Consider the following 27,830-nt stretch of genomic DNA (forward strand, 5'->3'; position numbering starts at 1 on the left):
CTGTTTCCATTCCGGTATTATCGCTGTTCACCAAGAAAAAGATTACGAGCACGCACGCCGATGGCAAGCAGAGTCTTGGCATAGTCACGTGGCATCTAGGTTTTCCATCGTCGTTCCTCTGATGTAGCTAGAAATGCACTACAAATATTTGCAGCTGTATCGAAAAGCGAAACTTGATTGTTAAAGAACACTCGACTGATGCCTTGAGAATTTGTGATTTCTGCCAATAGTAATGACATCGTTGATGATACCCCCGTTATCGGTGCCCGAGGACTCCGTTGCCCGAACTCTCCACATTACTACACCCACTCTCGCACTCCACGCGTTGCCACACTGCGGCCTAAACCGACCCGTAGCCGACGCCATGGAAGACGACGACATGGATGAGTCGCCCGATCGGGGCATGTCTAAGCGTGCAGTAAGTCGAGACAGCCCTGGTGCTTGGCCTGTGGCTGCATGGTGGTCCAGCCACTAACAATTCCCAAACAGTGCGATAGCTGTCGCACACGTAAGATACGTTGCGACCGAGCCGTACCTTGCTCTAACTGTAAGGCAAGCAAACTAGGTAAGAGATCTTGCGTCTATGACATACATAAGGGGCTATTGCTTATGGAAGCAGCTTGCAAAACCTCTGCTCCCCAACAGAAAGCTCAACGTCAAAGAGTCCACATTTCTGAGCAATAGTACGTATTTCAAATAACAGGTTGTTGCAACCACTGGCATATGCGTACCTTGAGATGCATTTCTATCACGCCGCGACACGCCTGGCTATAAGCCGTTTCGGGGCATATCGAGAGCAGGCAAAAACCCCGAGCATGATTCACACTTTGGCCCCGAGATTTGGATGATGACGAGAGCCCCTAGTACTGACTTCTTATAGCGAAAGGAAGATTGACCGAATAGAAGATCGATTAGCAGGAATCGAAAATGTTCTCGCTAGCCTTTCGTCAAAACTCGGCAATATGGATCTTGCTAAAGACAGTCCCGAAACAGCCAGTCAGTCACGTTCGAGTCGAGTAGGAAGAAGCCCAGGTAGTGGCTTACAGGAAGCCCCTACACCTGCACCATTCGAGGGTGAAAGCTCAATTAATATTCAATCCGTCTATGCTCGTGAGATGCTAGCTCAGGTAATTGACAGCACACCGTCAATTGGGCAGAATGAAGAAGTCAAGATGGCACTTACTGCTCTTTCGGAAATGGTATCGCAACCGAGCCAGACCATGGCTCCAAGCAACCGATTGATCAATCGCTCCCTTGCCGAAGTGGATCCCACCAGACTTGAGCAGCCTCCATGGATGGAGGTTTGCAATGCGTTGGAAACAGCTATGAGTTGAGTTCAAGTCTGCCTTGAATCTTGAACGTTGCTAATTCTACTAGAGTATTCAACAATGACATTTGCCGTGATCTTTCCGTTCCTCAAAATGCCAAACCTGAGGGAAATCTTCGATGACGCGTACCACAACCCTGGCACCTGTAGTGCTGCTCGACGCGTGCTTACTTATGGCATTCTGGCGAATATATTCTACGAATTCCAAGCGTTTCCTCTAGCAGGCATGGAAATCGGCCAGTACGCAACATATGCGGCCATATGTAAGCGGCAATCAGAGGTGGCCCTAAGCCAACTTGATCTATTCATACCGGCAAGTTATGAGAATATCATGGCCTTGGTCCTTGGAGCAGCGCAGGCAGTCGAGATGTGTAAGCCTTCTCTCTGCTGGATCCTGATATCTTGTGCAGCAGGCTTGTGCACGAGTTTGGGATATCATCGTATCAACACCATGAGTCACGACACACCTGAAGAAAAAGAGTCGAAGATCTACATTTTCTGGATGATATATATGTTCGACAAGACACTCTCGCTACGGTTAGGCAAGTCAAGTGTCCTTCAGGATTGGGACATAGCTTTACCCTTTGTCCATGAGAGCGATCCTAATGAACCACCTTCCCAGCGAACTCGTATGCTATCCTACTGGGTCAAGGTCGCTAGGGTACAGGGCTTGACATATGAGAAGCTATTCTGCCCCGCATCCTTCCTACAGTCCACAGAAGAACGAACGGCTGTCGCAACAGACCTGATCAATGCCATGAACCAAGCGTGGGCTGAACGTGACGACGTCAAAGCCGTTAATCGAGCAAACTTCGGAAAAAATATCAATAATGTCCCACAACGAGTGACCGGAGTGGGTCACAGCCCAAACAAGACCCCACTCCCATCTCAATTGAAGCGGTACATATCTCAACCGCTCAAGAAGGAGTGTGATGTCAACGAGTACATCCAAGGTATGTGACAAGGAGTATTCAGGTACAGCTGGTTGGACTGACCGTGAAAGGTGCATTTGATCGTGTTGAGGACATTTTGTTCTACTCTGACGTAGTTTCGCACTACTCGACGTGTGCGCTCATACAGCGCTCAGTAAGTCCGGGAAATATGACCTTCAGTCAGGATTGCTTGCAGTCATCCCGATCAGCCCTCGACGCTCATAAAAGGGCCTCCGCACAGTTCAACAAGAAGGGCCAGGAGGAACTTTGGTCGGGATACGTGCACTGGTCCATTCTCCAGGCGCCGTTTACACCGTACGCTGATTTTATGGCCGCTTCATTGTCCCAGCTAATCAATATAGGTTTATTGTCATTTTTTGCAACGCCATTCAGAAGGCGGATACATCCGACGTTAGCGCCGACCTCCAATCTCTCTCGGAGTTTGTCACGAGTCTCGAATCTTGTCGTACAATCTCTGAAGGCGCAGAGAAGCTCTATAGAATGTGTCATCTCTTCTTGCGAGTGGCAAGACTCTACGTGACGGCCAAGGCACAGGACGCTGCTTTGAGATCGCGCACCGCCGCGCAAAACCATCAGAATTACTACACAGCAAACGGCGCACAGCTAGACCTCAACGCCATGTCTCAGTTTGACCCGTATCTTAATGCACTCGGTCTACTTCCTGCTACAGCATGGTCGGCAAATGAATACAGCATGAATCCTGCTGGTCCCGGTGGCATGCAAGCTTTCCCGCAGGATCAACAAATGGGAAATAATTTCAATCAAGGTCAAATGGGTCTTGGCTTTGGTCCATCGGGCGGGAATCACAACTCGATGCAGGATTGGTTTTCTGGGTCCATATATCTTATGAACCTGATGGAACCAGGCGATGATATGCAAATGCCAGACATGGATCTATGAAAAGCTGATTTAACGATTAACGAAGATTTGTTTTTTGAGAAGCTTGAAGTATTTGTGTGAATGAGGAGATGATTACAGTAGACGTCTTAATCTGTAGTGATACAACTAATGACCACTATAGCAAACACCCAACCTTTGACTCTTTAGCCAACCCCCCCATGTATATCCTCCTACTTAACCCCTCAAAAGATTTCCTCCAAACCAACCCCTCAACTCCACTCCTTCCATCCCCAATCGCTAAAACTAAGCATTCACATAATCACAGACATCACCAAAGTCCAATGCAAACAAAAACTATCGATCAACAGCTCGGTTTCTCTTCTATAAAAATATTAACCCTTTCTCCATGCGCATTCAATCTTCGCAAAAAACAAAAATGAAACTATCCTATAAAAACCCCCCCCCAAAAAAACCACAAGTCAAAAGGACTATCCAATCAATCGGCTGAATCCATCATCTCGATTAGAGTAAGAAGCCCCAGGATTGTCAAGTGTATGTGTCCGCTGTTTCTGTATACAAAAAAAAGAGGAGGAGGAAAAGGGGGGGAGATCCGGTCTCCAGGGGGGTGGATTCTTGCACACCCCCCCAATCAGATGGCGAGACTAGAACGGCTTAGGCAGCGCCGGCGGCTTTACCCTTGCCGTTTCCCTTTCCCTTGCCTCCCTGGTGGTGGGGATCGCGGGCTACGATATCCTCGAGTTCGGACTCGACGTCACGGCCGTTCTTCTTTCCCTTTCCCTTGCCCCCCTGGTGGTGGGGAGAAGGGGAGCGGGTTTCGAGGTCTTCGTGGTCTTCATCCTCGGACTCGACGTTGCGGGCGTTATTCTTGCCTTTGCCCTTGCCCTTGTTGCCTTGGTGGTGGGGATCGCGTGCTACGACATCCTCGAGCTCGGACTCGACGTCGCGGCCGTTCTTCTTTCCCTTTCCTTTACCCCCCTGGTGATGGGGAAAAGGGGAGCGGGTTTCGAGATCTTCGTGGTCTTCATCCTCGGACTCAACGTCACGGCCGTTCTTCTTTCCCTTTCCTTTGCCCCCCTGGTGATGGGGATCGCGGGCTACGATGTCTTCGAGCTCGGACTCGACGTCGCGGGCGTTGTTCTTGCCTTTGCCCTTGCCCTTGTTGCCTTGGTGGTGAGGCTCGGGGTCGCGGGTCTCGATCTGAGCGTATTCTTGACGGGCGTTCTTCTTGCCCTTACCCTTGCCCCCCTGGTGGTGGGGATCGCGGGCTACGATGTCCTCAAGCTCAGAGTCTACATCACGGGCGTTGTTCTTGCCCTTGCCTTTGCCCTTGCCGCCCTGGTGATGGGGCTCAGGGTTGCGGGTCTCAACTTGGGCATATTCTTGACGGGCGTTGTTCTTCTTGCCCTTGCCCTTGTTACCCTGGTGGTGGCGGGCTTCAAGGCCACGAGCTGAGAGAGCAGCTACGAGGTTGCGTGCTTGAACGGCTTCATCTTCCTGTGGAATTGTTAGTCAGTGTTGCACTGCACAAAGGATCACTACCACATACTGGCATGCGTGCCTTGACGGCATTATCAACGACTTGTCGGTTCGGTACAACGTAAGCTGAGGCAGTGGCACCAAGGGCCAAAAGAGTGATGGTGGAGAATCTCATGTTGAAAAGAATAGAAAGTTGTCTGTGTCTGACTGTGTTTGGAAGAGAAGTTGAATGAGAGGATCTGCCTGCAGAGACGAAGAGAAGGCGTCGAAATGGAGCAAGTGATGAGAAGGAATGAGCACGTTCAACGTTGATGCTCTTTTTCTTCCGCAAGGCGGAGATGGTTTTATACAAGAAGGCCCACGATGACTTTGCGGGATAGACAGGCTTTGACAGACGTACGTGTGCGGGTCCCGCCCATGAGACAGCCCTGCATTGCTTGACGGACAGAAGCGGACCAGCCGGCGGTGGCTCCGCCAATCTACAGTTCATCAAAATGACATAGTAGCGTGCAGGTCAGATAGCGGGTAGTCAAACATGACGACTCATGACAGGTTATCCTGTCCACCACTGACGCCACTGACAGTGGATCAAGCATTGCCAATGCTTCGATGCCATACCAAGCACACCAGGCGATTGGAACCGATTTCGTGCTAGGTTGACAGTACGATCTAGCCTACTTCCAACCCTCCAGCCTTGCGAGCCAATCATGGACGTTTCGATACGTCGGCGTGACAGGTTCTATGGCTAACGGTGTGGAGCCCGGACTTATGCCATGTCGCTTCTGTCAATCTAACAGCGGCAACGCGTGCGACGCTCCGCGGCATTTAGCCCCCACGGGATTCCTAGGGTATGGCTGTGTAGTGGTGATGGCTGTAGTAAGGTTGTAGGCCACGCGGGAATACCAGCACTGCAGTTGTTCCAAGTGCGTGTCAAAGTCGAACGGGCAAGCACATGTTTTGCCTAGCGGCGCCAAGTCTGAAACGCTGGTGTGGTTATGAACATTCACTCTTGGCTAAGCGACTGTATGGAACACCGAGACACGGCTCAGCCAACCAAGTGGCTGAGACGCCTCCGCTTTGCTTGTCTCACAATGCTTGGAAAAAGCTTGATTGCTGTTTTACCATGCGCCCAAAAGCTTAGCCTACGGTTTGACAATGCCCTCGATGCGGCGTGCAAGGCTATTGTTGCCCGTTCCAGAAGACGGCGTCTGGTAGGCTGTCGAGGACCAATAGGCTGAGCGAGACGACGGAGTTGTTCCATGTCCTCCGCGTTTTACAGATCAGACTAGTGATACATTGAGTATTGGGAGGATTCGTGGCTGAGAATGGCTGTGTAAAGTAGAGTCCCGCCAACTCCCTTTCTTTTTGCCAGCACACAGTAAACTTGATTCTGTCCTTTGTCACACTGCTGAGCAGATAGTTCCCTTCTATCGCAGGTCGACTAATTATTATTGTTTTTTTTTTTGGCATTTTTGTTAATCCTGTCTGATTCGTTACTTTCACCATCTACTTCAAACTCTATTCACCATGGAAAAATATGCAGACACCCACTCGCAAGATGCCGACTCTGAGAACGCAACCCTCATATCCTCGGAGTCTCTCCGCGATGAGAAATCACAACGGCGCCAAAACTTTGTGTGGCTCACACTTTTCAACCTCTTCATCTTCGTCATATCCATGCTCTCCATGGTATGCACTGTCATGTCGCAACGGGATCCCTCCGGCAACACAGCCGCCCAACTCATGGACCAGTTCGGTATTTTCTGTATGGCAACATCCAAATTTCCCAAATACTCAGTCAAATATCAAAGTAGCTAACATGCCTCCCAAGCCCCGTTAATGCATCAAGTCGAATACACCCACACCCAATTCTCCTTTGCCTCCCCCCTCAACTCCTCAAAATACGTCGGCACAACCGACGACGTTGACGACGCATGGATGGACATTGCATTCGGTAAGTCCCTCCCCTATCCCCAAATCAACCCCCCCCTAATCCAATCTCATCTAACATCCACAACTAGTCCCCGACCAAATGGTCTCAAAATCCGACTTCCCCAGACTCAACAAGCCCACCGACGCCGCCCAAGTCACCGACCCCAAAACCGGCGAAACAGGGTACCGCGTCGGTCTAGAAGTCTTCCACCAACTCCACTGCCTGAATCTACTGCGCATGGCGACATACCCCGAGCACTACACAAAAGTCTCCTGGAGCGATACTAACGACGAGGCGGCCAAAGTCCGTGGGCATTTGGGTACGTAACCCCCTTCTTTTCTCCTTGATGAATTTACCCTATGGGACAAGGGGGCTAATACGAAAATTCAGATCACTGCATAGAAGTCCTCCGCGTAAACCTCATGTGCCTCTCCGACGTCAACGTCTTCACGTTTCATCCCAAAGAAGGGCTCGAGGGACACTGGCCCGACTACAATACTAACCATGTATGTCGGAATTTCGATGCGATCAAGGATTATGCGCGCGAGCATGGGATGCCGGAGGCGGATGTTTAAGCGTGTTAATCGCAACATAGTATGGGCTTGATTAGAGAAGAGTTTCGTGTGGTGGTGAACATAGGGATTAAGTTAGAAATAATGTAAATACAAATGATAACTTTGTTTTCTGGACACAAATGGCGGGGGAATCTTTGCATGTGTGGCTGTGGTCGAAGGGTGTAGTTAGAACTTAATCTGTGTGAGCTGAAACGCTCGAGATAAAATTTCGATACACGATCGTTCAAGTCAGACAGATATCGGTAGTAACGCAGACAACGATACAGCATTCATCTTTTATATTGTTACACATTGCGGCTCGTTGTAGTGTCCTCATGATGTCACATATGATACATGGGCGCTGCTCCTGAGCGCAGACGTCTCGTCTCCCTATTGACGTATCGTGGGTCGGATCAATCCATCTCATCGTCAAACTTGCTACAGCAGAGTTTATCTCTGGATCCTTTTTCCCCCAGCTCCTCCTCCTCCACCACCCCACCCCCAACCGACCAAAATTCGTGAAAAGCGAGGAGTATACCCGTCCAGCGATGCAATGCATATCCAAAGCAAAATATTTCCCTTCAACTCCAAAGAGCGTAGACCGTGGCCTGAAATCTCACACAATAACCTCACCGCAGTCGACGTAGTTTGGTCGCCATTTGCTGGTGTCGAGTTCGCCCTCTGTACTGCTCGGCACTGTCACCTCCACGGGTTTGTACATATACCACCCCTTCAATGCTGCTGCCGCTGCTCTTGTCCTTGCCTCGTTCAATGAGCTGCCTGCTCCCTCACCCAGCTTGTCCTTGCCACTGTATACACCTACAACAAACACCGGGTGCCTACTTAGACGACCAGTCTCGGAAATGAGTCGGGCAATTGGTGGCTCAAAGCCCTCTCGTGCGCACAGCGTTGAGAGATCTCGGGTGGGTGTACGGAAATCGAATAGTGTGCTAATGTCAAGATGCCTGCTGAGGAAATGGTCGCGGAAAAAGCGCTTAACAAGAGGCGTGCCGAGGTGTTGGTGTAGTGCGCCGAAGAGGGCTCGGACAAATGACTGCGCTGCGTCTTCCATGGGCACCCCTGTGTTCTGCAGGGAATGTGGGCTGGGTGCAGCACTGTCTGAGCCAAATTCATCCGTCTTCATAATTTTGTGTGTTGTGGTGACGTTCCAGCTCCAAGGTGCTTGCCGCCTCAGAGCAGCTGGGATATCGTCGCCCGATCGTATCCGCTTGAACTGTAGCAAACCAGGGTCCACCTCACCACCGGGCTCAGCTGCGGCTTCAATGCCCCATTCACGTGCAACGGTTGCTAGTGCCTTAGGGCCAATGTATGCTTCGACTGCAGCAAAAACAACAGCCATTGGAAGCCGTGGGTAGTTGCATAGAATCCACTCGGAAGTGTAGTAACCAAGCAAGTGGCGTCCGAGTATCGACAGTGAGGCATTGTTGAAGGCAGGATTAGGGTCTGCTGAAGGATGTACAAGGGTTCGTGCGAGAGCCTGGAGGGGAAAGCGGGGGGGTAGTGATAGTCGACTTCGGAGGGCGTGGAGTTTTATCGAGTGCTCGGCGGCATGTGGGTGTGGGGAGGGAAGGCTCTCAAGTGGGAGAGGCTGCGAGCCTGCGGGCCGCGACTTTGATGCTGAAGAAGCAGGGGAATTTGCTGTTATTTCGATTTCCAGGTCGCCATCGTGTGGTATGGCAATGGTGGTTTGGAAGCGGACGTGTGTGCGGTGGCTATGTGGTGCAATGCCTCTTTGAGCATTCTTCGCCGCGGCATATGGGCACGAGGGCCGGCGGGGGATTGGTTGGGCCAGCAATTGCGAGGCACATCTTGATATGGGTATGCGCTTCATGGGGACACAGCGCAGAGTCGGCGGACAGAGGTTGGCAGCAAGGCGGAGTCGGCAGCAGCAGCAATTGGTCGCTCGTGTCGTCTTCTTGTCGGACGATGATGGCGATGCCAAAGAATTTCCGCCAAGCCCGCGTACACGAGGCCCGTGCTAGCCCTATGCATGCGACAGCGACCTCATGCCAACTCCGACTCCAGCAACCACACGAAGTCCCGCACATCCACAACCACAATGGGCGGCGGAGGAAAGATCCCGTACGATATCAGACGGCGCCATTGAATGCTGCCCCGACGCTAAGCATTGAGCAGATACCCTAAGCACGTCTGGTCGCCGGCTGGTGGCTGGTACGCCCAACCCGCAAACTGGAAAGCCAACACGGCCGTTGTAGGCCTCGCACTTGGCAGCATTGTCGGCATGGCTTGGATGCTCAGCGCAAACCGTGAATACCGCGACAAGATGCCCGAACGCCACAGGTTCTTCCCCAGCCGATAGTACGCCTCGCGTCCTCCACCCCACGCAGCACGCCCACCGCTAACCATTGCACAGCTGGAGCAAGCAGATCAGAGAGCACGAGCGGAAACAGGACCAGAGCTTGATCGAGAAGACGTTTGGAAATTAGCGGGCGGATCAGGAATTGGGAGAAATGGGGGCGTTGCAGCAACAAAGGCTATGGCTGTACATAACTAGCCAACCGCTGCTTGAAATCTGAAAGCCTATCTTCGACACAAACCCCGTTCCACGTCTCCCCCTGGGCCGAGTGAGAGAGCACAGGCATGCCGACTTGTTCAATGGCAAAGCTGGCTGATATTGACCCCCACACTGCACCATTCTCCACATTCTCCATGACTGAACTAGATCCGCTGCGCAGCACGCCAACCGCAAGGCCACCTAGGAAGCTGTTGCCTCCGCCCGTGGGGTCAGCGACCTTGTCCGCCGACTGGTGGTATGCCGGCATCCATTTGCCTTGCCCTTTGCGTGCCACCAAGCAGCCGTCTTTTCCACATCGCACCACAGTCGCTCCTTTTCCGTCTGGCCCAATGCCACTATCCAACCACTGGCTAGTCAACTCTTCAATTGCTCGGTAGTCGACTTGATCTAGGCCATCTGTGTTTTTGCCAAAGAAGCCGCCAAGCTCACCATGATTAGGGCTAATGATGTCGATGTACTTGAGTGCTTTTAGACAGTTATCGAACTCGTCGGTTATACATAGATCAGGCACAGGCTCCCAGATGAAGATTGGCCGACCCGCCTCAGCCGACTTGTCTTGTTGCTTGCGTAATGCGAGGATGTTTTCCACCAGGTCAATGCAGCGTAAGGGTGAACAGATCAAGTGGAAAGACTTGGACCAGAGTAATGATGTACCTTGGAGCGCCTGATGGTCTAGACGCAGCTTGGGTGTCAGGTATCGGAAAGCTGCACATGTTGGTCAAGATTGTAAATACACTGACGTGGGTTGCACGCACCTCGGTGCTCGTTACCACCCACATAGCCATTCCATCCACGTGTAGTTAGCCGGTCAGGCGTTTCCCGCATTAGCACCCCAGTGTCCCACTGCGCAATATAGTCGCGTAGTTGGTGAGGAAAGTCTGATCCGCAATCTACAATCCAGCCCACGCTTCGTGACTGGGGCGGGGGAGAGAAGATGCGTGCGCCTAGTGCGGAGTATGTTCCTGCTCCTCCGACAATGTCCTTGACCGGGGGTTTTGGTGGGGGGAATTCAATCTCATCTTGGGCCGTTTAGTGTACTGCCGAGTCCGCATCGAGTATTCAGAGCATACCGATGATGAACATGCCCAGGGTGCAAAAGTCTATATTACTGCCGTGGTCAGCCATATTGAAGGCGACGAAGTCGGCCAAGCTGATGTGTAAGTAATAAGTATAAGAGAGATGTAAGTAGTCAGTAGTCAGTAGACGACCGACCACTGACGTGCAGTCGGCCGCCCGACTACGCTTGACTGCAGACGGCTAGCGCAACGTGGGCAGCCGTGGCCATGCGCCCATGCGCCCTGGACAGGTCGACCTTGGATCTTCAATTGCGCCATCTTGTAATCTTTTGCTCAGTAGCTCTGCTCACCAGGATCCAGGCTCGACTGCCATCTCCCCATAGCCAATCGTCGTCTTCCACACGCTCGAAGCGTTCCCCGAGCTGCAGGGCGCCGTGACCTGCCCTCCTTCCCCGAGCCTAAAGCTAGCCCAAGCAAACGTACCTGCCTGCCATACAAACGCACCACCGCACCTTCCCCGCATGGCTAACAACATGAATAATCTGACGACGCTGATCAAGCGGTGAGTTGCTGCCAAAGTTTCTTCCCTTGCCCCCGTAGCTCCATGTCTACACAGCGCTGCCCCTCCCATCATACCATACCCACCAGCCAAACCCTCCCCGCCCTGCCCTACAACCACTTCAGAAAATGGCCGATGGCCGTAATCAGTCACACGTCCTGGGCCGTCCTGGACAGATTCGTATCGAAGCAGACATTGTACTGACTTCCATGATCCTTAGGCTTGAAGCCGCTACCTCACGTCTCGAAGACATTGCCAGTTCAGCCCTCCCAGCCGGCAGCGATGGACCTGGCAGCTTCAATGGAGCCTCGACGAGTGCCGCTCCCGGCGCGACACAATCAAATATCAATGCGAGCACCCCCAAGCTAGTGGCTGAGGCAGCGCTGCCCCCAGCAATTGAGGCCTTCGACGAGCTGGTCAACTCGGAGCTCAAGAACTGGCTGGAGTTGAGTGGAAAGTTGGGCACTGTTATCGAGGGCCAGTCCAAGGCAGTCGAGGGTGCTTTCGCTGCCGAGCGTCAGTTCCTCTTCATCGCCAACAAGGCCAAGAAGCCCGACGACCGCACCCTCATGGAGCTTCTAAAGGATCTCCAGGCAAACATGGAGAAGACGGACGAGTTCAGACAGAGCAATCGAGATCCCACTCTCAAGGACCCGTTGTCCATGGTTGCCGACGGTGTGGGATCCCTTGGTTGGGTCACCATTGGCCAGGGCGGAGGCATGAAGCCCCATGAGCACATCAACGAGCTGGTTGGCGGAGCTCAGATGTACGGCAACAAGGTACTTAAGGAGTATCGTGACAAGTGCGGCTTTCCCCCTAATCTTGGTTTGGCATGTAGCTGACATATGCAGACCCGAGGGTGAAGTCCATATCAAGTGGGTTCAAGCTTACTACAAGCTATTCAAGGCCCTCGCCGAATACGCAAAGAAGCACCACACCACCGGCGTAGCCTGGAACAGTAATGGCATCGACGCCAAGGAAGCTGCAAAGCAAATCTCTGGTGGATCCAGCCTACCTGCTCCTCCAGCAGGAGGCGTCCCACCACCTCCCCCACCACCAGGTCCACCACCACCACCTGGTGCTGCGCCCGCAGCTAAGAAGGCTGCAACTGATATGAATGCTGTTTTTGGTGAGCTCAACAAGGGCTCAGACGTAACAAAGGGACTTCGCAAGGTCGACCCGAGCCAAATGACACATAAGAACCCGTCATTACGAGCAACCGCGCCAGTCCCTACACGTAGCGATAGTACCGGCAGTCTGGGCAGGAGTAAGAGCCCTGCACCACCCAAGGCGAAGAAGCCGGAAAGCATGCGGACAAAGAAGCCTCCCAAGAAGGAGCTAGATGGAAACAAGTGGATAATAGTATGTTTTGCTCACGTAACACCTGGTCCGAATGCTAACATTTTGCCAGGACAACTTTGACTCGCCGAGTGAAATGATTGAAATCGATGCCGAGATCAACCATTCCATTCTCATTTCCCGCTGCAAGAACACAACTATCCGCATCAACGGCAAGGCCAATGCCCTCTCCCTCGACAACTCGTCACGCACATCTCTCATCATCGACTCCATGGTCAGCTCAGTCGACGTGATCAAGTGCCCCAACTTTGCCCTCCAGGTCATCGGAACCCTGCCTACGATTCTGCTTGACCAGGTTGACGGCGCCACCATATACCTCTCCAAGGACTCCTTAGCGACCGAAGTCTTTACCAGCAAGTGCAGCAGCGTCAACATCAACCTGCCAACCGAAGACGACTATGTAGAAAACCCACTGCCAGAACAGATCCGAAGCTATGTTCAGGATGGCAAACTTGTCAGTGAGATTGTCGAGCATGCGGGTTAGGGAGCCTACTAGACATTGAGCTACACTGGACAAGATTTGGATATAGGTCTTGGTGATTTAGTGTTGACTGGACATGTTGGGTGGTGGGAGTTCCCTGTTTGTGGGAGACCGCGCCCTCGTGTTGCTGCAGCACACAAAACTCATTCATAGAACCTATTCTCATGCTGCCATAATATGTGTGTGTGTGTGTGTGTGTATGTGCTTTATTCTGGGTCTAGTGTTTTGCCTGTGATACCATCTTGATTACTTTGTTCGCGATATGTAGTAGAGTGAAAAGGCTTCAATTCAGTGCTTTCTATGAACATGACGAGAAAAAAACAAGAATTGCAGCAACTATCTCAATCGACGGGCTGGCTCAAAAAACAAAACTATGATAAAAGAGTCGTAAGAAAGAAAGATAGAAAAAACAGCCGAAATGACAAAGGAAGCAAGGTGGGTATCAAATGTCCGACTGATATATTGACCATGTAATCGTGAAAGAAAAATAAACAAAGTGATGGGGAAGAATATGAAGAAGAAAAAAGATATATACGCGTAGTAAGTCGCAAAATACGCTGGGTACTTGAAGCCGACCAAAAAAAAACTCTTCCTCCAAAAGTTCTTCGACAAAGACAAATATAAAAAAAAGGCGATCGTCGCAAAAGATTCATTTCCAGGTGCTCAAGTTATTCGCCGTTGGCACAACAAAAAATAGTTCCTTCCATTCCTCTTCCTCTTCGTCTTCTTACGCAAACGTCGACGTTTTGGCTGCCAAAAAAGAAGAAGAAGACCTGTCGTGTTTCAACCGCAAACCCACACCTCGGAACGTTTGTCATCCGAACCCCCAAAAAACAAAACTTCTTAGGAGACCTGTCCGCCTCACCCTCCCGCAAAGAAAAAACCGTTAAAGTTTTAGATGACAGAACATTGTCGATACATGTTTCCGCCAAGTATCATCTTGGCGGTGTAACATGTTTGACAATCTCCCTTCTTCTTTCTTTCTCTGGGATGATATCTCACTAGAATAGGGAGTTATTTTTTTCTACCATCCCCCAGCGGGTTCAATGCGACGAGTCTGCGTTTGGAAGTAGCCATCGAAAACGCTGAGTTCGGGCTTGCGGGGCGCAGGTGCAGCAGACGCAGGAACCGTGTTTTCGGAGATGTCGACGAGAGTGGCGGTTGAGGTGCCGTTGTTGAGACCGAGGGAGGCAGCAGTTTGGCCGCTGAAGCCACCGCCATCTAAGCTTCGGCGGCGGCCGCCTGTGACTTTGCCGCTGTTTAGACTGGCGAGAACATAGCTCATTTTGATTCGCTCTTTTGGTCGGGGCAGGATCATCTTCTCAATGATGCTGAGCCACTCTGCTTCTGCTTTGAGTTGCCTCTGCTTTCTACCTGATCCAATGAGTCCCGTTCGGAGACTCGAAGTAGTGGTTGCGTGTAACCGGTTCCGCCAGCTTGCTACTCGGTCAAGATGTGCGTGGAAAGACGTGTCTTGCGTTGAAGCTGCTCTGTGCTGTGCGAAGCCCGACAGTGATTGACCGTGCGCTACGGTCATCATCGACAGAAACACGCATCCGAGTGAGAAGACGTCTGCCATCCTCTTTCCACGCGAGTGTGTGTGGATGGCTTCTGGTGCGGCATAAACATACGACTGGTCCTGCATGATTGTGTTCAGCTGGTCAATTCGTAGTGTCTCGGCCATTGTTGGACTGAACGCGTCAACGCTCTGGCCAATGTCGAAAGGCGCAAAAAAGACACGCGCTCCATCAATCAAGATTTTGCGCGGTCGGATGTTCCGATGGCAGATGGACTGCGAGTGCAGATATTCAAGTGCGGACGATAGATCCTGCATCCAGTCCACAAGCAACTTGGAACGACCGGGGTCGCTGCCAGGCAGCGCTAGGAAGTCGTCCAGACTGCACTGTGCCTTTTCTGTCAAGATACCCACATGGTTTGGCTGGGCATAGGAACAAAGCAGCTTGGCAATGTTCTTGTGTTCAAACTGTCTGAAACGGAGGATCTGCTCCAGTAGTGCGACTTTCTGAGCTGGACGAGCGGTAACAAACCGCTTTCGAACCAAAACACGGTCGTCGTTGCCGAGCATCCGAATGCGGTCGACACTCTTTTCAGAGTTGCGCGATGATCGGAGAAGACTCAGGTGCTGCAATGGAAGCGTTTCCCTGGTAGTGAAGTCCACGTGACCTCCGTTCAATGGTAGTTCTTTGGATGTAGCGCGCCATTGCTCCTCGACGACTTTGTGTGCGTTTGCTACGATACCTTGGAGGCGCTCCTCGGGGAATGGCAAGCTTTCATCTCTCAGGTCGAAGAAGGAAGCCTGTCGCCACGATGCCACGTCGTCGCACACATACAAAAGTATCGCAAGCCTGGGGTTTGACAGGGTCCACTGCCAAATCTTCTTTACCAGACCAGCATCCCAGCCTTGCTTTCGGACAAGCTCGTAAAACCATCCAGACAATGACTGGCCCTGAGACGACAGGATAGATGTGTTGATAAACCCATTTACCAAGGGCACTAGCGGGGGAGGTGGAGGGAGAGGCTGGCGATATGGATTAGGCGAGCCGGGGTAATCGCCGTTTCTGAATGATTCTCCGTTTGCCGATGGAGGCGGAGACAACGGGGCAAATCCAGCTACCGCATTTATGATTCGTATTGGTTGGGGGGCGAGAGGCGTTGTGGAACGACTGTACTGGGGAGTGCGGTCTGGGCTGCTTTTGGGTGACGAGGAATCTGTAGATTTATTCGAGTACGTAGAAGCCGGGCTGGTCATCACATTGGACCATGGGTTGTTGTTCATTTTTGTGGGTGTGGTGCTCCGACTAGTGCAAGATGAAACAGACGATGTCGCTGGAGACGAAGCATCGCGACTGTTGTACCATGACTGGTCATTTTGGAGGTTGACCATGGATATGGTATGCTGCAGACCATGCTGGGGCTTGGGGTACTCCATCGCAGGCGTGCGCCATGGAGAGTTTGAAGCGTGCTGCATGGCTGCAGTGTTTGGATATGACGGAGTTGGGCAAGTGACGGGGAGCCAAGTGGTGGGCTATAGCAGAGTGGGTGGATGTGGATATAGCCGGGGGGTTTACAGCGAGGGTCAGGTCAAACGTGTCGAGACTGCAAAAGAAGGCAGAATCAAAAGCAAATAGCAAGAAGCAGCACGAGAGAGTGAGGAATGCGAGAGACTGGACTGAAGAGAAGTTCGGGACCAGGAGCCCTTGTCCACGGAAGAAGTACAGCGGCAGCCTTCGGGCAGCGTCAGTCTGGTCGGACACGGATAGGGCACAGTAAGGCTACCCTCAGCGTCGGGCTAGAGACTTCTGATGTGCTGGCAGACAAGCAGCGCGTGTTTCCTAACGTATTAGTGGAGGGCGACAATATATGGCCTTCTTCGGTGGGTGTATGTGTTGGGCGACTGCAGGCTGGGCACGAGCGCAACCCATGCGGGTTAGTAGTATGCAGGCGAACGTGGCCGCCTCAGAGTCGCCTTCATGGACAAAAGGCATTGGATATGCATACGTTCGCGCGCAGATGTTGCCGTATGGTGCCAGATCACCCGGCATCTTGACATGTAAGTAGATACATGTATGCGATCCGTTCCGAAGCCAGCAGAGGCTGCCGGCCGGGTGCCTGGGTGCTGGCCATGTCGATTGCGGGCACAATTTATGTAGGAGCTTGTGCACGACACAGACACAGACGGACGGCAGACGGGATGCAAGGGCAGTGCCGTCGCTGTGGGGATCTAAGCCGACACGTTGCTGGTGTGGTGGATGTGTGTGGCACACGAAAGAATGGGTGCAGACGACACAAGCTTCCGAGTCACGCGGCTCACCGGTACTTCTGGGCGATGGCCGGCAGGGAACAATGTATCTCCGGTGTGGCTTCGGCATGACGTCCCTCGACAGCTCACCCTGCACCCATGGCTGGTGGCTGGTGGCTGGCAGTGGAGACGGACCGTTGGTGGTGAGCGCGCGAGCGAGCGTATACACTACACTCTTGCACTCTCATACATACGCCCTGGCGATACGCCTGCGAGCGTCACTGACGGCCCACATTGACAGCGGGCGTTCCCCCCGTGTCAAGTTTGGGCTCGTACAAGCTTCGAGATGACGGCCAGGGGGGTGCACAAAGCCCTGCTGAGGCTCAAAAGATGCCTGAGGTCGGCTCAGGACCCTCTTCAGCGGCCCCCAGCTGAAACCACAGGCCCGGGAGAGGTGGCATGGGGGACGCTCATTGGTGCGGAGAGCGGAATCACGTGAGCGTCTAGTGCAATTCTGAAGCGCCCCTAGTTTGAGCGCCGTTGCCCAGCTCCAGACCTCAACACCAATTGTCTCAAGGAGTCCAGTATCATCATGCTTCCTATATCCCCACCCGCAAACTGCTCGACCTCCGAGCTCATGCCCTGTTGGCCGGCCCCAGATTGGGCCCCATAATGCTAATTCCGGCTCGTTCCCAGTTGCCGTCGCTTCCTTGCATGGAAATCTTGGTGCCACCCGTCACAGCTTCAAGCACATGTCGTCTCAACTCCCTTATGCGAGCTTCAGCAGGGCTCAGTGTTGCTTTGCGAGTCTGGCGCCCGAACTAGTCACGCCATTACTAACACCACGCCCACCCGATCCACACGCGCATGCGTTTTCCGCACCGCGTTTCTTCATGCTGTGACTGCCGCTTTGCCCTTCCGCTTCTTCTAATCTGATTGCTAATGACACTACCGATGCCCGTTTCCTTTGCTCGGTGAGAAACTTTTGCGCTCTCGTTCTTCTCTTCACTTCCACTCTTTTTTTTTCAGCACCAACGCTGCTGGGCAGCCGGCCATATTGACACTACCGACTTTAATACTCACCGTCGACTAATACATCTCCATTATGTTCTTCACACGCGCCCTAGTTGGCACTCTGCTTGCTGCTGGACACGCAACTGCTTTCAAGGGTCGTCAGGTGAACGCTCTTCTTCAGCCGGGTCTGGATATGGAGGAAGTACTTCGACGGGACGCAGGGCGCATGGCCACCCTTACTCGACGACAAGACGCAAACCCTGCCGACACTGCGCCGCTGGCCTCATTAACACCATCGACTGGTGACGCATCGAATGTGAACCTGGCTCAATGGGAGGAGCAGACAAGGACGGCGTGCATGAGGACCCTAAGCAATCTCAACGGCCAAGCATCAAACCCAAGTGGAATCGCCGTCTGCTACAACCTACCGTTCCTCGACAACACGACTGGTGTCTTCCAGGCCGAACTCCGAATGTATAATGTCTCCGCTCCTATTGATCCATGGGTTGGCGTCACTGCCGCCGACGTGAGCATGACGCTATCCTACCTTGGCGCAACCGTACAGAACATGCAAGGCAACTTTGCGAAGCGAGAGGTTGTCGCATCAATCAGTGAAGGCAAGCTGGTTGAGAGACAGGACATCAACGGCATGACACAGTTGAAGGTCCTCATGTACGTAGGAAGGATCAACGAGAATCTCATGGGCTCAGCCATGACCCAGTAAGTGATAACGCTTTGGTGTCATGACATGTCTTCTAACCATACCACAGAGAATCGCTGCAGCCTCTTCTCGTTCCACAGATTGATCTCGCTGCCAGGAACCCTGTCACTGGCCGGGACGTCGAGACTACGCTTTCATCTCAAGAAGCGTCATTCGTCAACGGTATCTTTTCTCGCGCCGGCAATGCCCCTACCAACGCCGATCCTCAAGCGGCCGCATCCGCATCTGCCGCCGTCGCCTCTGCTGCGCCATTCGTCGTTCCCGGAACCGCCTTGGCCTTCTTCCCCATCGGCCTCGTCGTCACTTCAGTCTGGGCCTTCTTCTTTTTCCTCGCTGTCGGCTTCGGAACATACGGCCGAATCCAATACCGCGACCAATACAGGAGGCGTGTAAGAGCTGAGTTGGCTCGTGGTGTCCGTACCATTTAATCCAACCTACTCATCTCTCTCTTCCTCCACAAACCCCCTCAACCTTTCCCTAAATTGAAAATTTCGTTATATTTTTTCATGTTTAAACCCAAAGGTTTTTATCCACCAGGAATAAAAAAAGGGTTTAAGCTACTATGAAGATTACGTTCGCTTGGATACCCCTTCCACTTTATACATATTTGTACATAATTTTGGTTAGGGCGTGTGTGTGGTGTAGCGGGTCGTTTATCTCTCTCATCCCTACTAATCACTCTACTCCTCCTTACTCCTCCTCCTTTCCATTTTTCCTTTTCTCCGTATCCTCCCCCCATCCTGGCGATGAGAGTTCCCCCCTCCCCCCAAAATATAAAAAAGAAAACATTATATAAGAAAGAGAGAGATATCTTCAAAACATTTTAAACAATTCAATGTATTTGATCAATTGTTCCCCCCTTTTTCTCACTCGAATTTTTTTCCTTTGTGTAACTTCAAATCCGCTTGGTCTGCCAAAGCAAGGGCCTACACTGCGAGCGCTTGGCCAGTGCGTTTTCGTCCCTCGCATCACACACAACAAGCCGCGAATTACGCGCTCGTGCGCCCTTTTTTTTGCCTCTTTGTGGAGATTGCAAGGGGTTGTGTCTCGGGGATCCGATCGACCTATACCATGTTTCTCTCCGCTCATCTTACTCGGACGCTGGAGTAACCGTAGACCCAACTACGACTACCCTGATCCGTCTCGCCCAGGCACTTACTACACTCAATATCTTCGAAGACACCTTTTCCCCCGCACTACCTTCGTACTACAATGCGCACGAGTCGAAGCCACACCTGCAACTCCGACCATATAGCGGGGTAAGTCGGTAGTGGTGGGGGAAGAAAAGTGAATGCGGATGTCACACAGACGAACTAGAACTGTCATGCGCCACGCTATCTGCTCGTTTGCGCGCCCTCGGCGTGAACGAACGGGCTTCACTCACTCGATGAGCTCTGCTTAGCGCGAGACCGGCGTCGGGACTCACGTGGAGGCAAGGTAAACAGGCAGCGGTCGCTGCCCACCGCTGCGTTCGCCTCTACGACATGAAGACCTTTTTGCTTTCTTCGCCCAATCTGGTGACCGGACTGGGTATCTTATTATATTCTACACTCGATTATTTTCTTCGTGGATACCTTACCCGATATACATTCTACGAAGCATGCATCTCCCCACCTTCCTTACCTTCCTTCTCGCCTCCATCATCGCTGTGACTGCGATCGAGCAGCGTGGTGCCAACTGCGATGTTTGTGTCCAGCTCTTCAACTTTTGTGTAGAGGTGAGATAGTGATACCTCAACCCTCCGTCTAGAAGAGAAAAAGAAGAAGAAAGGCTAATGAAGGTGGGGTTGTAGAACGGACATACGTCGGGTCAGGAGGGTTGCAAGAAGACGTGTGCGGAGCATGTGTGTCATTTGTTTCGACATGAGGGGAATGAGGTACGTTTCTGCTCTGTATCTTCGTTATGGAGATGTTTGGCGATGCGGGTTGGGTTTGATCAAAGCGATAGGACTGGGACGTTGGGTTTGGCTAACATGATGGGCAGTGCAAGGACTGTGGTGAGATGTTCAGTGCTTGTGCTGGGAAGCCTCGGTATTGAGTCTAGAGGACTTGGAATAGATGGGTTGAGTTGGGGCATATTGAGGTAAGATGGGGTTCATGGAATAGAATCATGGATGGATGATGTGGGGGGATCAGGTAGTAAGGAAGAGGCATTTGGTGGTATGCCATGACTCAATATCATGGCTTAGTCTTCGGCTATGTGACTGCTGTAGCGCAAGATTCACACCATACAGCACTACAACTTGCCCTTGATTCCTACCCACTCACCCTTCTCAACCCTCTCACACATCTCCTTGAGCGTCTTAGCTGCCCACTCGAAATCCTCCATCTCGAGGTACACTTGCGCGCTCAATCGTGACCACCAGGATCCTGCATACCAGTACACCATGATGAAGGTGTCGTACTCCTCGCTACTCAGCTTCTTCATCCAATCCCTCACCTTAATACCGATGTCTTCCTTGTCGACGCCACTATTCGCCGCGGTATGGAACACCTTGTCGAGCGAGATGGGCAGACGGACGTTGGACAAGCAGCACTGGCCCATAGTACCCGTGCTATTCTCGAGTACTTCGGTTCCAAGAACAGACGCCACGTGCTGGCCAGCCGCGCGCGCAAGTGCATGGCAGTATTTGCGGATCACGGCCTCGCCGCCGAGGGTCTCTCGCCACTCCAATGCCTTAGGAACGCACAGGTATGGACTTGAATCAATGGTCCCCACGAACTCGAAGTTTGCAATAAAAGCCGGTTTCTCAGCGTTTACGAATGCTGATTTGTTGCCTAGTGATGCAGATTGCTCCGATGTGTTTTGTTCTGCGCCCGGTTTAGTAAATGAGGGCTTGGGAAACGGCGAGACGAGTTTTGAGCCCTTAGGCAAGAAGCCATGAGAAGTAGGCAGAGTGCTGCGGATCATGTCTTGGTTCCTGTGTGCGACGTGGAAAATTGCGCAGCCACGGGGTACATGGAGCCATCTTGTTTCTCACATTAGCGTATGCGTGAAGGAGAGACATGAAGAACTCACTTGTGACAGTTGCTCACGAAGAAATCAGGATCCAGGGTACCCAGATCAATCTCTACATGTCCGACACCGTGCGCCCCATCGATACAGCTCAACACACCCAGCTCCTTACTCTTGGCTGTCAAGCGCTCGAATGGTAGACGTACGCCAGGCATGCTGACAACAGTATCAAAGATTGCAATCTTGACTTTCCCACCCTTAGCCTCGACCTCTTTGACTTTCTTTTCGTATTCCGCAATGAGCCAGTCGTCCTCGATGGGAAAGGTGTACTCCACCTTGACAGACTGGGCGGGTGTAGTCTCAGTAACGTAAGCCACCGTCTTCTCACAAGCACCGTAAATGGTACTGAACATAAGAATGTGGTCGCCTGGGGTAAAATTCAAATTACGCAGGACGGTGTTTACTCCTGTCGTGGCGTTGGGGACAAAGACTAGAGTGGAAGAGGGTGTGTTGAGAAGCTTGCCCATGGCTTCTCGTGCTTCATCTAGATACCGTGGATAGTCATAGACGATGAATTGGTCCGGCCGAGCCTCAGAAGCATCTTGAAAGGCGCGGAACCTATCCTGTACAGGACGCGGGTATGTGCCAAAGGAGCCTGAGATATGTTAAAGGAATATTACGATTGATGGGACTTTGATGTGAGATAGCTTGAGATACCATGATTCAAGTTCAGGAAACCTTTGTCGAAGAGGAATACCTCGTCTCGGAGCTCCTTTCCAAACCAAAGGCCATCCTTTGTTTTAATGTCAGGAACACCGTACCTTGTGTTTGACGTCATGATTAGGAGAAGTCCTTGTAGTGAAGGGTGCTACTTATGATGTTGGAAGACCTTTCGGGCCTCAATTATATATATCCAAACAAAGATGAGTCAATGATATGGTGACTGGTCAGTTTGCGGGCATGCTTGGCTGCAAGCTGCATTCTAGGCGTTGTAGCACGCCCTTTGGTGTCATAGCAGCAGCGATTGACCAATCGGCATTGATGGCGGCTACTACCGGACTTCTGCTCCACAGATAACTGAGCTTGGATGATATTCCTGCTGACATTCTATTGAGGAAGGGATATTGATTATGGAATTTGGATCTAGCGGTAATTCGGGGACATGCCGTTTTATATAGTATTCGATGGCGTCAGATAGCTTGTTTATTAGGAGATCGTGCTCGCGTCGGTGGGGGAAGGTATAGCCGGCATCGTCAAGAATGCCCGTACCATAGACTGGTGCATTGTCATTGGCTCATCAATACATGTCTGCCTGTAATCCCAATACTATGATGTTCCTCTGGGTCAACAATCATCCTCTCAAACTAATCATTCACAACACAAAGCGTTGATACCACAGCGTGTTATGAATGGAATTTTCCTGGCGAACAATTACATAATGGACATACTATTTGATTCCTCAAAGAATAGATTTATAGTAGGACTGGCTATCAATGTTGATGATTTTGATGGACAATCTTTTATTGTCGGTTTCATCGAATGGAAGGCATATGCATACATAAATACCTGTCCTAACTATGGGCTAGATACTCCTAGCCGGTCTCGTCAGACAATCAATTGGTATTGCAAAGCAGGCTATGCATGTGAGGCTCAGAACTTGGGCATGAACTGGGATCTAGCAGTCAAAGACAGCTTTTCAACACGATCTCAAACTAACAAGTCAGCTCTAGCAAAACCCAGCTTTGTACTTCTACTTGATAAATGCCGCTTTGTCTGCTAAGGTATTTTGTGGCTTCATTTTTACACTTTATGGGCTGGCTGTGAAACGCGAGACTACTGCAGTCATGTCGTATCGAGGAAGGGAGGTTGGTGGTCCGTTTTACAGTAACTCCCCTGGAGGTAGTGGGTCGACATTTGGCGTAGTCTTAAACGGTGAACGGGCATTGCAGCGGTGAACGCCCATGCTGTGACGATGTCATCGTTATAGCTCGGCACTCTGTCATCCTCGGATACTGGCTTTCTATGATATGCATCTTTTCAGCTGGTACGGTAGGTCATCCCTGTCGGTCTCCGTATGCGTGCTATCGCAATGAGCCAAGTTTGTAATGAAATAGAACGCATTCCTCGTATTCAAACACCTTCTGCTATTCTGCAAAGGCTGTCATGACTAGGAGGAATGCGGGTATTCATAATGTTCCAACGCCGTAACCATGATTGATCTGCCCATCTACCTCTTCCTCGTTCGCTTTGGCGCCGGCTTGGGCTTTGCGCGATTGGTTCTCCGCGTGGTCGGCGCACTATCTTCTTCAGACTCGACGCTGGATTCTTCTTCATCCTCATCTTCGTCTTCTTCCTCAGCAGACTCGGAGACAGTGCTCCTTGGCTTGGCGTTCCTTGCCGCATTAGCTACAGACCTGGAGCTCTTTGCGCTCTTTGCAGCCCTGGCCGGTCGTGTGCCTTTGGTGTTCTTTGGTGTGGACGTTGCCTCCGTCACGCTCTCCGCCTTTTGTGAGCGCACACCATCGGGCAGGTCCTTGAGCAAGCCAATTCCTGGCGCATAAATGTCCTTGTACTCATCTGTTGGGACCATGGGCGGCGATGAAGCTACGACCGAGTCCGGGCTATGGAAGCGCTTCCGCCACATCATCTCGCCAAATTCCTCTTCGGGTAGTTCGAATTCGGGCAGGTTGGCAGCATCGTCGGGGTCCAGCGGGTCTGGCTCATCGGAGAAGGCAAATTCGTTCTCGCGCGTGTCAAGGGCATCCAGGTCGTACCACTGCGACAGCTTCTTCCAGATGCCGGGAATGCGCGTGTGAGGTGCATCCTCTCCCGCGAAGCCATGCGAGCGCATATCGGTGTGAATACTAATCATACGGAAATGCTTGTGCAGGCCGGTGGGCTTCCACTTCATCATGCTCTTGAGGAGCTGCGTCTCCTGCTCGTCGGCCCATGGGTCGCTGAGAATCTCATCTTGCGCCTGCACGGCGCCTGAGTCTTGGGGCGTCTTTGGCTGGGTGTCGCCCAGCGGGGTCGAGGCAGCGCTGGCCTTTGCCTTTTTCCGAGGAGGCATTTCCCACGTATGAATGGCGATGACGGGGTGGTTGTGGAAGGGTGAGCGGGAATGCGCGAGAAAATGGATACGCGACGCGAAGCTGCAGGTGCGTAGGGCTGAGCGCCCCCCAGTCTAGACAGGTACGGCGTCATACCCCTCCTATCCGACTACTCGACTCTGCCGCCGCCATGGAAGCGGGCGATTCGATTCACAATGTGTTCAGTAGCGATCGCCTGTGGGAACAGTCTTCCTTTTTTGACGTTAAAGAAGAGTCATCGCTCTTCACCCCGCTGCAGCTAGACAGTGAGCCGTCGCGTTCCTAAACCCTCTATGGAGACGCGTCTTGCTGACCTGCCCTAGTCGCTGCCATCCGTTTCGACCATCCATATGCACCCAAACATGACCTCGAACATGAACTGCGACTACCAGACCTCGACACATTCGAGTTTGGCCCTTTGCCGGACCTGGAGAGTCTGGATGAGTACAGCATCGTCATTGACACACCGCCCCTCGAGCCCGACGAAGATGTTTGGCAGATAGCGCTTGACCAAGGGCCCGCCAACAAAGACGTCCTGTTCTACACATGGGAGTCTTTTGAGAAGAGGGAGAATATCGACACCCCATCACCGTACCTTACCGAACACGGCCCCGAGGCCTTTGATGCCGCACTAGTACGCGATGACGAGAATCAAAGTGCTGGGAGGATACTCAAAGCCGACATTCTCCTACAGTCGCTCTGGAACCTCGGGCTGGGCCGGTCATCTATCCTCTTTCGCTTCAATCCCAAGTCGAAATCCTTTGAGCCCACCATACCTCAGGGGCGAGCGTCAGGACTGAGTCTGCAGATTGCCCAGAGCTTCATTGCCTATTTCACCCATACTGGTAATACGTTTCTGTATTTGCGATCCTTTGCCGAGCGTACTTTTGCTTCTGCTGCATCCATACCCGCAAAAGTTGCCCTGGCTACGTCTGTATCAAGCATTCTCGCCAGTCTAGAACATGCCCTGGGTAAACAGTCTTCCAAGATTCGGTCTTTGATCCAGCTACAGCACCAATTTGCGAAGCCTCGAAGCATCCTAATACACGTTGCACGCATGGTCGATGCTGTCAAGCACGCAAAGACTAACGAGCAACTCTCTTCCATTCTGCATCACCGTCTTTTGGAAATCGAGGAGGGAGACGATCAACTCCGCCAGCTGTCATGTCAGTTGCTCTGTCAAGTAGCTAGACCGAGCCTGGAGCTGCTTGGTGAATGGATGGGCATACGAAAAGAGCAGGCAGCCCTACCCATCTGGCAACGTGACAGCTTCGTGACGGTAGAAGAGACTGCTGGTGATACATCGGCGGTTGAGTATGTATACAGATCTGAAATGATGCCGAGATTTATATCTCCCGAAGACGGAAATATGATATTCGAGACTGGAAACAGTCTTCGCTTCCTAAAGACACAGCATCCGCATCACCCACTTGCTCGCCTGGACGGACTGGCTGTCCAGCCACCAGATATGGAGTGGGCTTTCCAGTGGCAGCAAGTGGAGAAATTAGCAGAGAAAGCAAAAGCTTATGAAGAGAGGCTGAGGCAAGCACTGTTGGCCTTTGGTGCAGGCCACGCCGACGCCGTAGACACCCTTCCTATCCCATCTACACCAGCGCCAGCCGCAGAACTTTCAGTTGACACTCAAAATCTTGATCAGTACTTTAAAGACTCTATTCAAATGATGGATGCCGCTCCCAAGTTGTCTTCAGAGACTTTACCTGATGAGTTGCAGCTTCTCATGGAAAGCATTCTCGACGCGACTCGCGAGAAAGACGACGCAAACTCCAGCACATTCTCACCACCAATGTCTTTAGCCTCCACCTTGTCCTTTCGCCCGCTCATTAGGGCGCAAGCAAAGCTTGTGAACGCAGCTACAGTTCGTCTGTTCTTCCGTTCTCATCAACTGCGTCTACATCTGTCTTTACAGCGACAGTACCACCTACTTGGTGATGGTGTCTTCTCATCACTTTTAGCGACCGCTCTCTTCGACCCTAATCGTGAAAGCGCTGAGCGGCACAAAGGAAGAATGCGTAGTGGAGTGCACATGGGCCTGCAGCTGGGATCTCGCAAGTCATGGCCGCCAGCAAGTTCAGAACTCCGGCTGGCATTGAGAGGGGTACTGAGTGAAAGCTACTACTCTTCTGCGCTCTTTCAATCCACACAAAAAGACGGCCAGATATCCGCGCCCAAAACACACCTGCACAACAGAGACAATGACGAACTCCCAGGACAACTCAACTTTGCTATTCGTAACCTCACCGAGGCAGAGCAAGAAAAGGTCATGGATCCAGACGCCCTACCTGCGCTGGACTTTCTACGACTGCAATATGTGGCGCCGCCTCCACTGAACCTTATCATCACGACCACCGCACTAGACAAGTACGACTATATCTTCAAGTTTCTACTGCGGTTATTGCGTATGCTCTTTGTGGTTTCGCATCTACCGCGCGAGTATCCTGACCGCGACTCTCGATACTTGAGGATGGAAGCATATCACTTTGTGATCGCGCTGACCAACTACGTTTTCCAGACCGGGATTGCCGAGCCCTGGAACGAATATGAGCGCTTCGTCTCCAAAGTCGAAGCCCGTCTTGATCAGGAAGACGTAGCTGGTGAGCTAGGTGTGCGCGTTACAGAAGGCGTTGCCTCGTTGCGTGATGCTCACGAAAAGTGCCTTGATAGTATTCTCTTTGCACTATTGCTCCGCAAACGCCAGCGCAAGGTCATGGCGCTTGTAGAAGAAATATTCGAGCACATTCTTCTCTTTTCTAAGATGCAGAATTCGAAGACACATGGAAGCCAAGAAAGTGTCAAGAGTCTCTATGCCAAGTTGAGGGGCAAGATACGCGTTTTTTTCAGCGTTTGTCGAGGCTTGACGGGCAAGCAGAGCTATGGCAAGGGAAGAGGCACGGCAGAGGAAAACTCCATGGAGCGACTCGTCATTGCTATGGAGATGAATGGTTATTTTGCTGTATCGTGAGGCACTATATAGTCCAGCCTGATGGGTAAACGTCTCGTTCTGATTTCGGCCCGAGTAAACATGGTGATGTATTGGTGCGGTTCGGCCCGTTGTTATCCACTGCGTGCGGTGTTCGTCCCCGCCCATCAGCGCAAACATAGCACTATATTAAGACACTACTTCTCACGAGTTCTCCCAATGCAAGACAGTGCCGGGCAATGAAAGCGGCGGCTTTGACACATGCATACACTGATCT

The 27,830-nt window shown here is 51.9% G+C and overlaps 13 protein-coding genes across 13 annotated transcripts; 7 read left to right on the forward strand and 6 right to left on the reverse strand.

The window, feature by feature from the left end:
• Positions 1 to 281: 281 nt before the first annotated feature.
• Positions 282 to 3,310, forward strand: COCSADRAFT_38290 (uncharacterized protein). The gene is made up of 7 exons (XM_007703392.1): positions 282 to 418; positions 490 to 565; positions 620 to 683; positions 881 to 1,329; positions 1,378 to 2,280; positions 2,331 to 2,574; positions 2,622 to 3,310. The coding sequence occupies exons 1-7, from the start codon at positions 365 to 367 to the stop codon at positions 3,178 to 3,180; spliced, it is 2,349 nt and encodes a 782-aa protein (XP_007701582.1). The 5' UTR covers positions 282 to 364; the 3' UTR covers positions 3,181 to 3,310.
• Positions 3,311 to 3,577: 267 nt separating this feature from the next.
• Positions 3,578 to 4,839, reverse strand: COCSADRAFT_201010 (uncharacterized protein). Its single transcript, XM_007703545.1, has 2 exons — positions 4,688 to 4,839; positions 3,578 to 4,635 (listed from the first exon to the last, which is right to left on the reverse strand). The coding sequence occupies exons 1-2, from the start codon at positions 4,790 to 4,792 to the stop codon at positions 3,793 to 3,795; spliced, it is 948 nt and encodes a 315-aa protein (XP_007701735.1). The 5' UTR covers positions 4,793 to 4,839; the 3' UTR covers positions 3,578 to 3,792.
• Positions 4,840 to 6,144: 1,305 nt separating this feature from the next.
• COCSADRAFT_172810 (uncharacterized protein) lies at positions 6,145 to 7,125 on the forward strand (the record flags this gene model as incomplete). Its single annotated transcript, XM_007703546.1, has 4 exons — positions 6,145 to 6,382; positions 6,449 to 6,571; positions 6,639 to 6,869; positions 6,941 to 7,125. 4 exons carry the CDS (start codon positions 6,145 to 6,147, stop codon positions 7,123 to 7,125), a joined length of 777 nt encoding a protein of 258 aa, XP_007701736.1.
• Positions 7,126 to 7,365: 240 nt separating this feature from the next.
• Positions 7,366 to 9,046, reverse strand: COCSADRAFT_38292 (uncharacterized protein). The gene has a single exon (XM_007703393.1). The coding sequence runs from the start codon at positions 8,954 to 8,956 to the stop codon at positions 7,721 to 7,723; it is 1,236 nt and encodes a 411-aa protein (XP_007701583.1). The 5' UTR covers positions 8,957 to 9,046; the 3' UTR covers positions 7,366 to 7,720.
• Positions 9,047 to 9,161: 115 nt separating this feature from the next.
• Positions 9,162 to 10,836, reverse strand: COCSADRAFT_182668 (uncharacterized protein). The gene is made up of 4 exons (XM_007703547.1): positions 10,732 to 10,836; positions 10,417 to 10,680; positions 9,500 to 10,366; positions 9,162 to 9,444 (listed from the first exon to the last, which is right to left on the reverse strand). The coding sequence occupies exons 1-3, from the start codon at positions 10,784 to 10,786 to the stop codon at positions 9,621 to 9,623; spliced, it is 1,065 nt and encodes a 354-aa protein (XP_007701737.1). The 5' UTR covers positions 10,787 to 10,836; the 3' UTR covers positions 9,162 to 9,444; positions 9,500 to 9,620.
• A 362-nt stretch (positions 10,837 to 11,198) lies between these two features.
• Positions 11,199 to 13,079, forward strand: COCSADRAFT_94233 (uncharacterized protein; the record flags this gene model as incomplete). Its single annotated transcript, XM_007703548.1, has 4 exons — positions 11,199 to 11,239; positions 11,457 to 12,038; positions 12,088 to 12,598; positions 12,648 to 13,079. The coding sequence occupies 4 exons, from the start codon at positions 11,199 to 11,201 to the stop codon at positions 13,077 to 13,079; spliced, it is 1,566 nt and encodes a 521-aa protein (XP_007701738.1).
• Positions 13,080 to 14,100: 1,021 nt separating this feature from the next.
• On the reverse strand, positions 14,101 to 16,026 carry COCSADRAFT_93832 (uncharacterized protein; the record flags this gene model as incomplete). The annotated part of the gene is made up of 1 exon (XM_007703549.1): positions 14,101 to 16,026. One exon carries the CDS (start codon positions 16,024 to 16,026, stop codon positions 14,101 to 14,103), a length of 1,926 nt encoding a protein of 641 aa, XP_007701739.1.
• A 1,759-nt stretch (positions 16,027 to 17,785) lies between these two features.
• COCSADRAFT_146016 (uncharacterized protein) lies at positions 17,786 to 19,391 on the forward strand. Its single transcript, XM_007703550.1, has 2 exons — positions 17,786 to 18,570; positions 18,621 to 19,391. The coding sequence occupies exons 1-2, from the start codon at positions 17,942 to 17,944 to the stop codon at positions 18,997 to 18,999; spliced, it is 1,008 nt and encodes a 335-aa protein (XP_007701740.1). The 5' UTR covers positions 17,786 to 17,941; the 3' UTR covers positions 19,000 to 19,391.
• Positions 19,392 to 20,225: 834 nt separating this feature from the next.
• On the forward strand, positions 20,226 to 20,453 carry COCSADRAFT_58647 (uncharacterized protein; the record flags this gene model as incomplete). Its single annotated transcript, XM_007703478.1, has 2 exons — positions 20,226 to 20,288; positions 20,364 to 20,453. Coding segments are annotated over 2 exons (153 nt in total), but the record flags the coding sequence as incomplete, so codon positions are not given.
• Positions 20,454 to 20,564: 111 nt separating this feature from the next.
• COCSADRAFT_146021 (uncharacterized protein) lies at positions 20,565 to 22,476 on the reverse strand. The gene is made up of 3 exons (XM_007703551.1): positions 22,244 to 22,476; positions 21,590 to 22,181; positions 20,565 to 21,539 (listed from the first exon to the last, which is right to left on the reverse strand). The coding sequence occupies exons 1-3, from the start codon at positions 22,362 to 22,364 to the stop codon at positions 20,807 to 20,809; spliced, it is 1,446 nt and encodes a 481-aa protein (XP_007701741.1). The 5' UTR covers positions 22,365 to 22,476; the 3' UTR covers positions 20,565 to 20,806.
• A 448-nt stretch (positions 22,477 to 22,924) lies between these two features.
• COCSADRAFT_219849 (uncharacterized protein) lies at positions 22,925 to 23,529 on the forward strand. Its single transcript, XM_007703552.1, has one exon. The coding sequence runs from the start codon at positions 22,932 to 22,934 to the stop codon at positions 23,304 to 23,306; it is 375 nt and encodes a 124-aa protein (XP_007701742.1). The 5' UTR covers positions 22,925 to 22,931; the 3' UTR covers positions 23,307 to 23,529.
• Positions 23,530 to 24,670, reverse strand: COCSADRAFT_219848 (uncharacterized protein). The gene has a single exon (XM_007703553.1). It carries the CDS (start codon positions 24,594 to 24,596, stop codon positions 23,754 to 23,756), a length of 843 nt encoding a protein of 280 aa, XP_007701743.1. The 5' UTR covers positions 24,597 to 24,670; the 3' UTR covers positions 23,530 to 23,753.
• A 96-nt stretch (positions 24,671 to 24,766) lies between these two features.
• COCSADRAFT_93726 (uncharacterized protein) lies at positions 24,767 to 27,595 on the forward strand (the record flags this gene model as incomplete). Its single annotated transcript, XM_007703554.1, has 2 exons — positions 24,767 to 24,881; positions 24,939 to 27,595. 2 exons carry the CDS (start codon positions 24,767 to 24,769, stop codon positions 27,593 to 27,595), a joined length of 2,772 nt encoding a protein of 923 aa, XP_007701744.1.
• Positions 27,596 to 27,830: the final 235 nt, after the last annotated feature.

This window comes from Bipolaris sorokiniana (genome assembly GCF_000338995.1).
Source record: "Bipolaris sorokiniana ND90Pr unplaced genomic scaffold COCSAscaffold_10, whole genome shotgun sequence".
In the NCBI taxonomy this organism is placed as follows: Eukaryota; Fungi; Ascomycota; class Dothideomycetes; order Pleosporales; family Pleosporaceae; genus Bipolaris; species Bipolaris sorokiniana.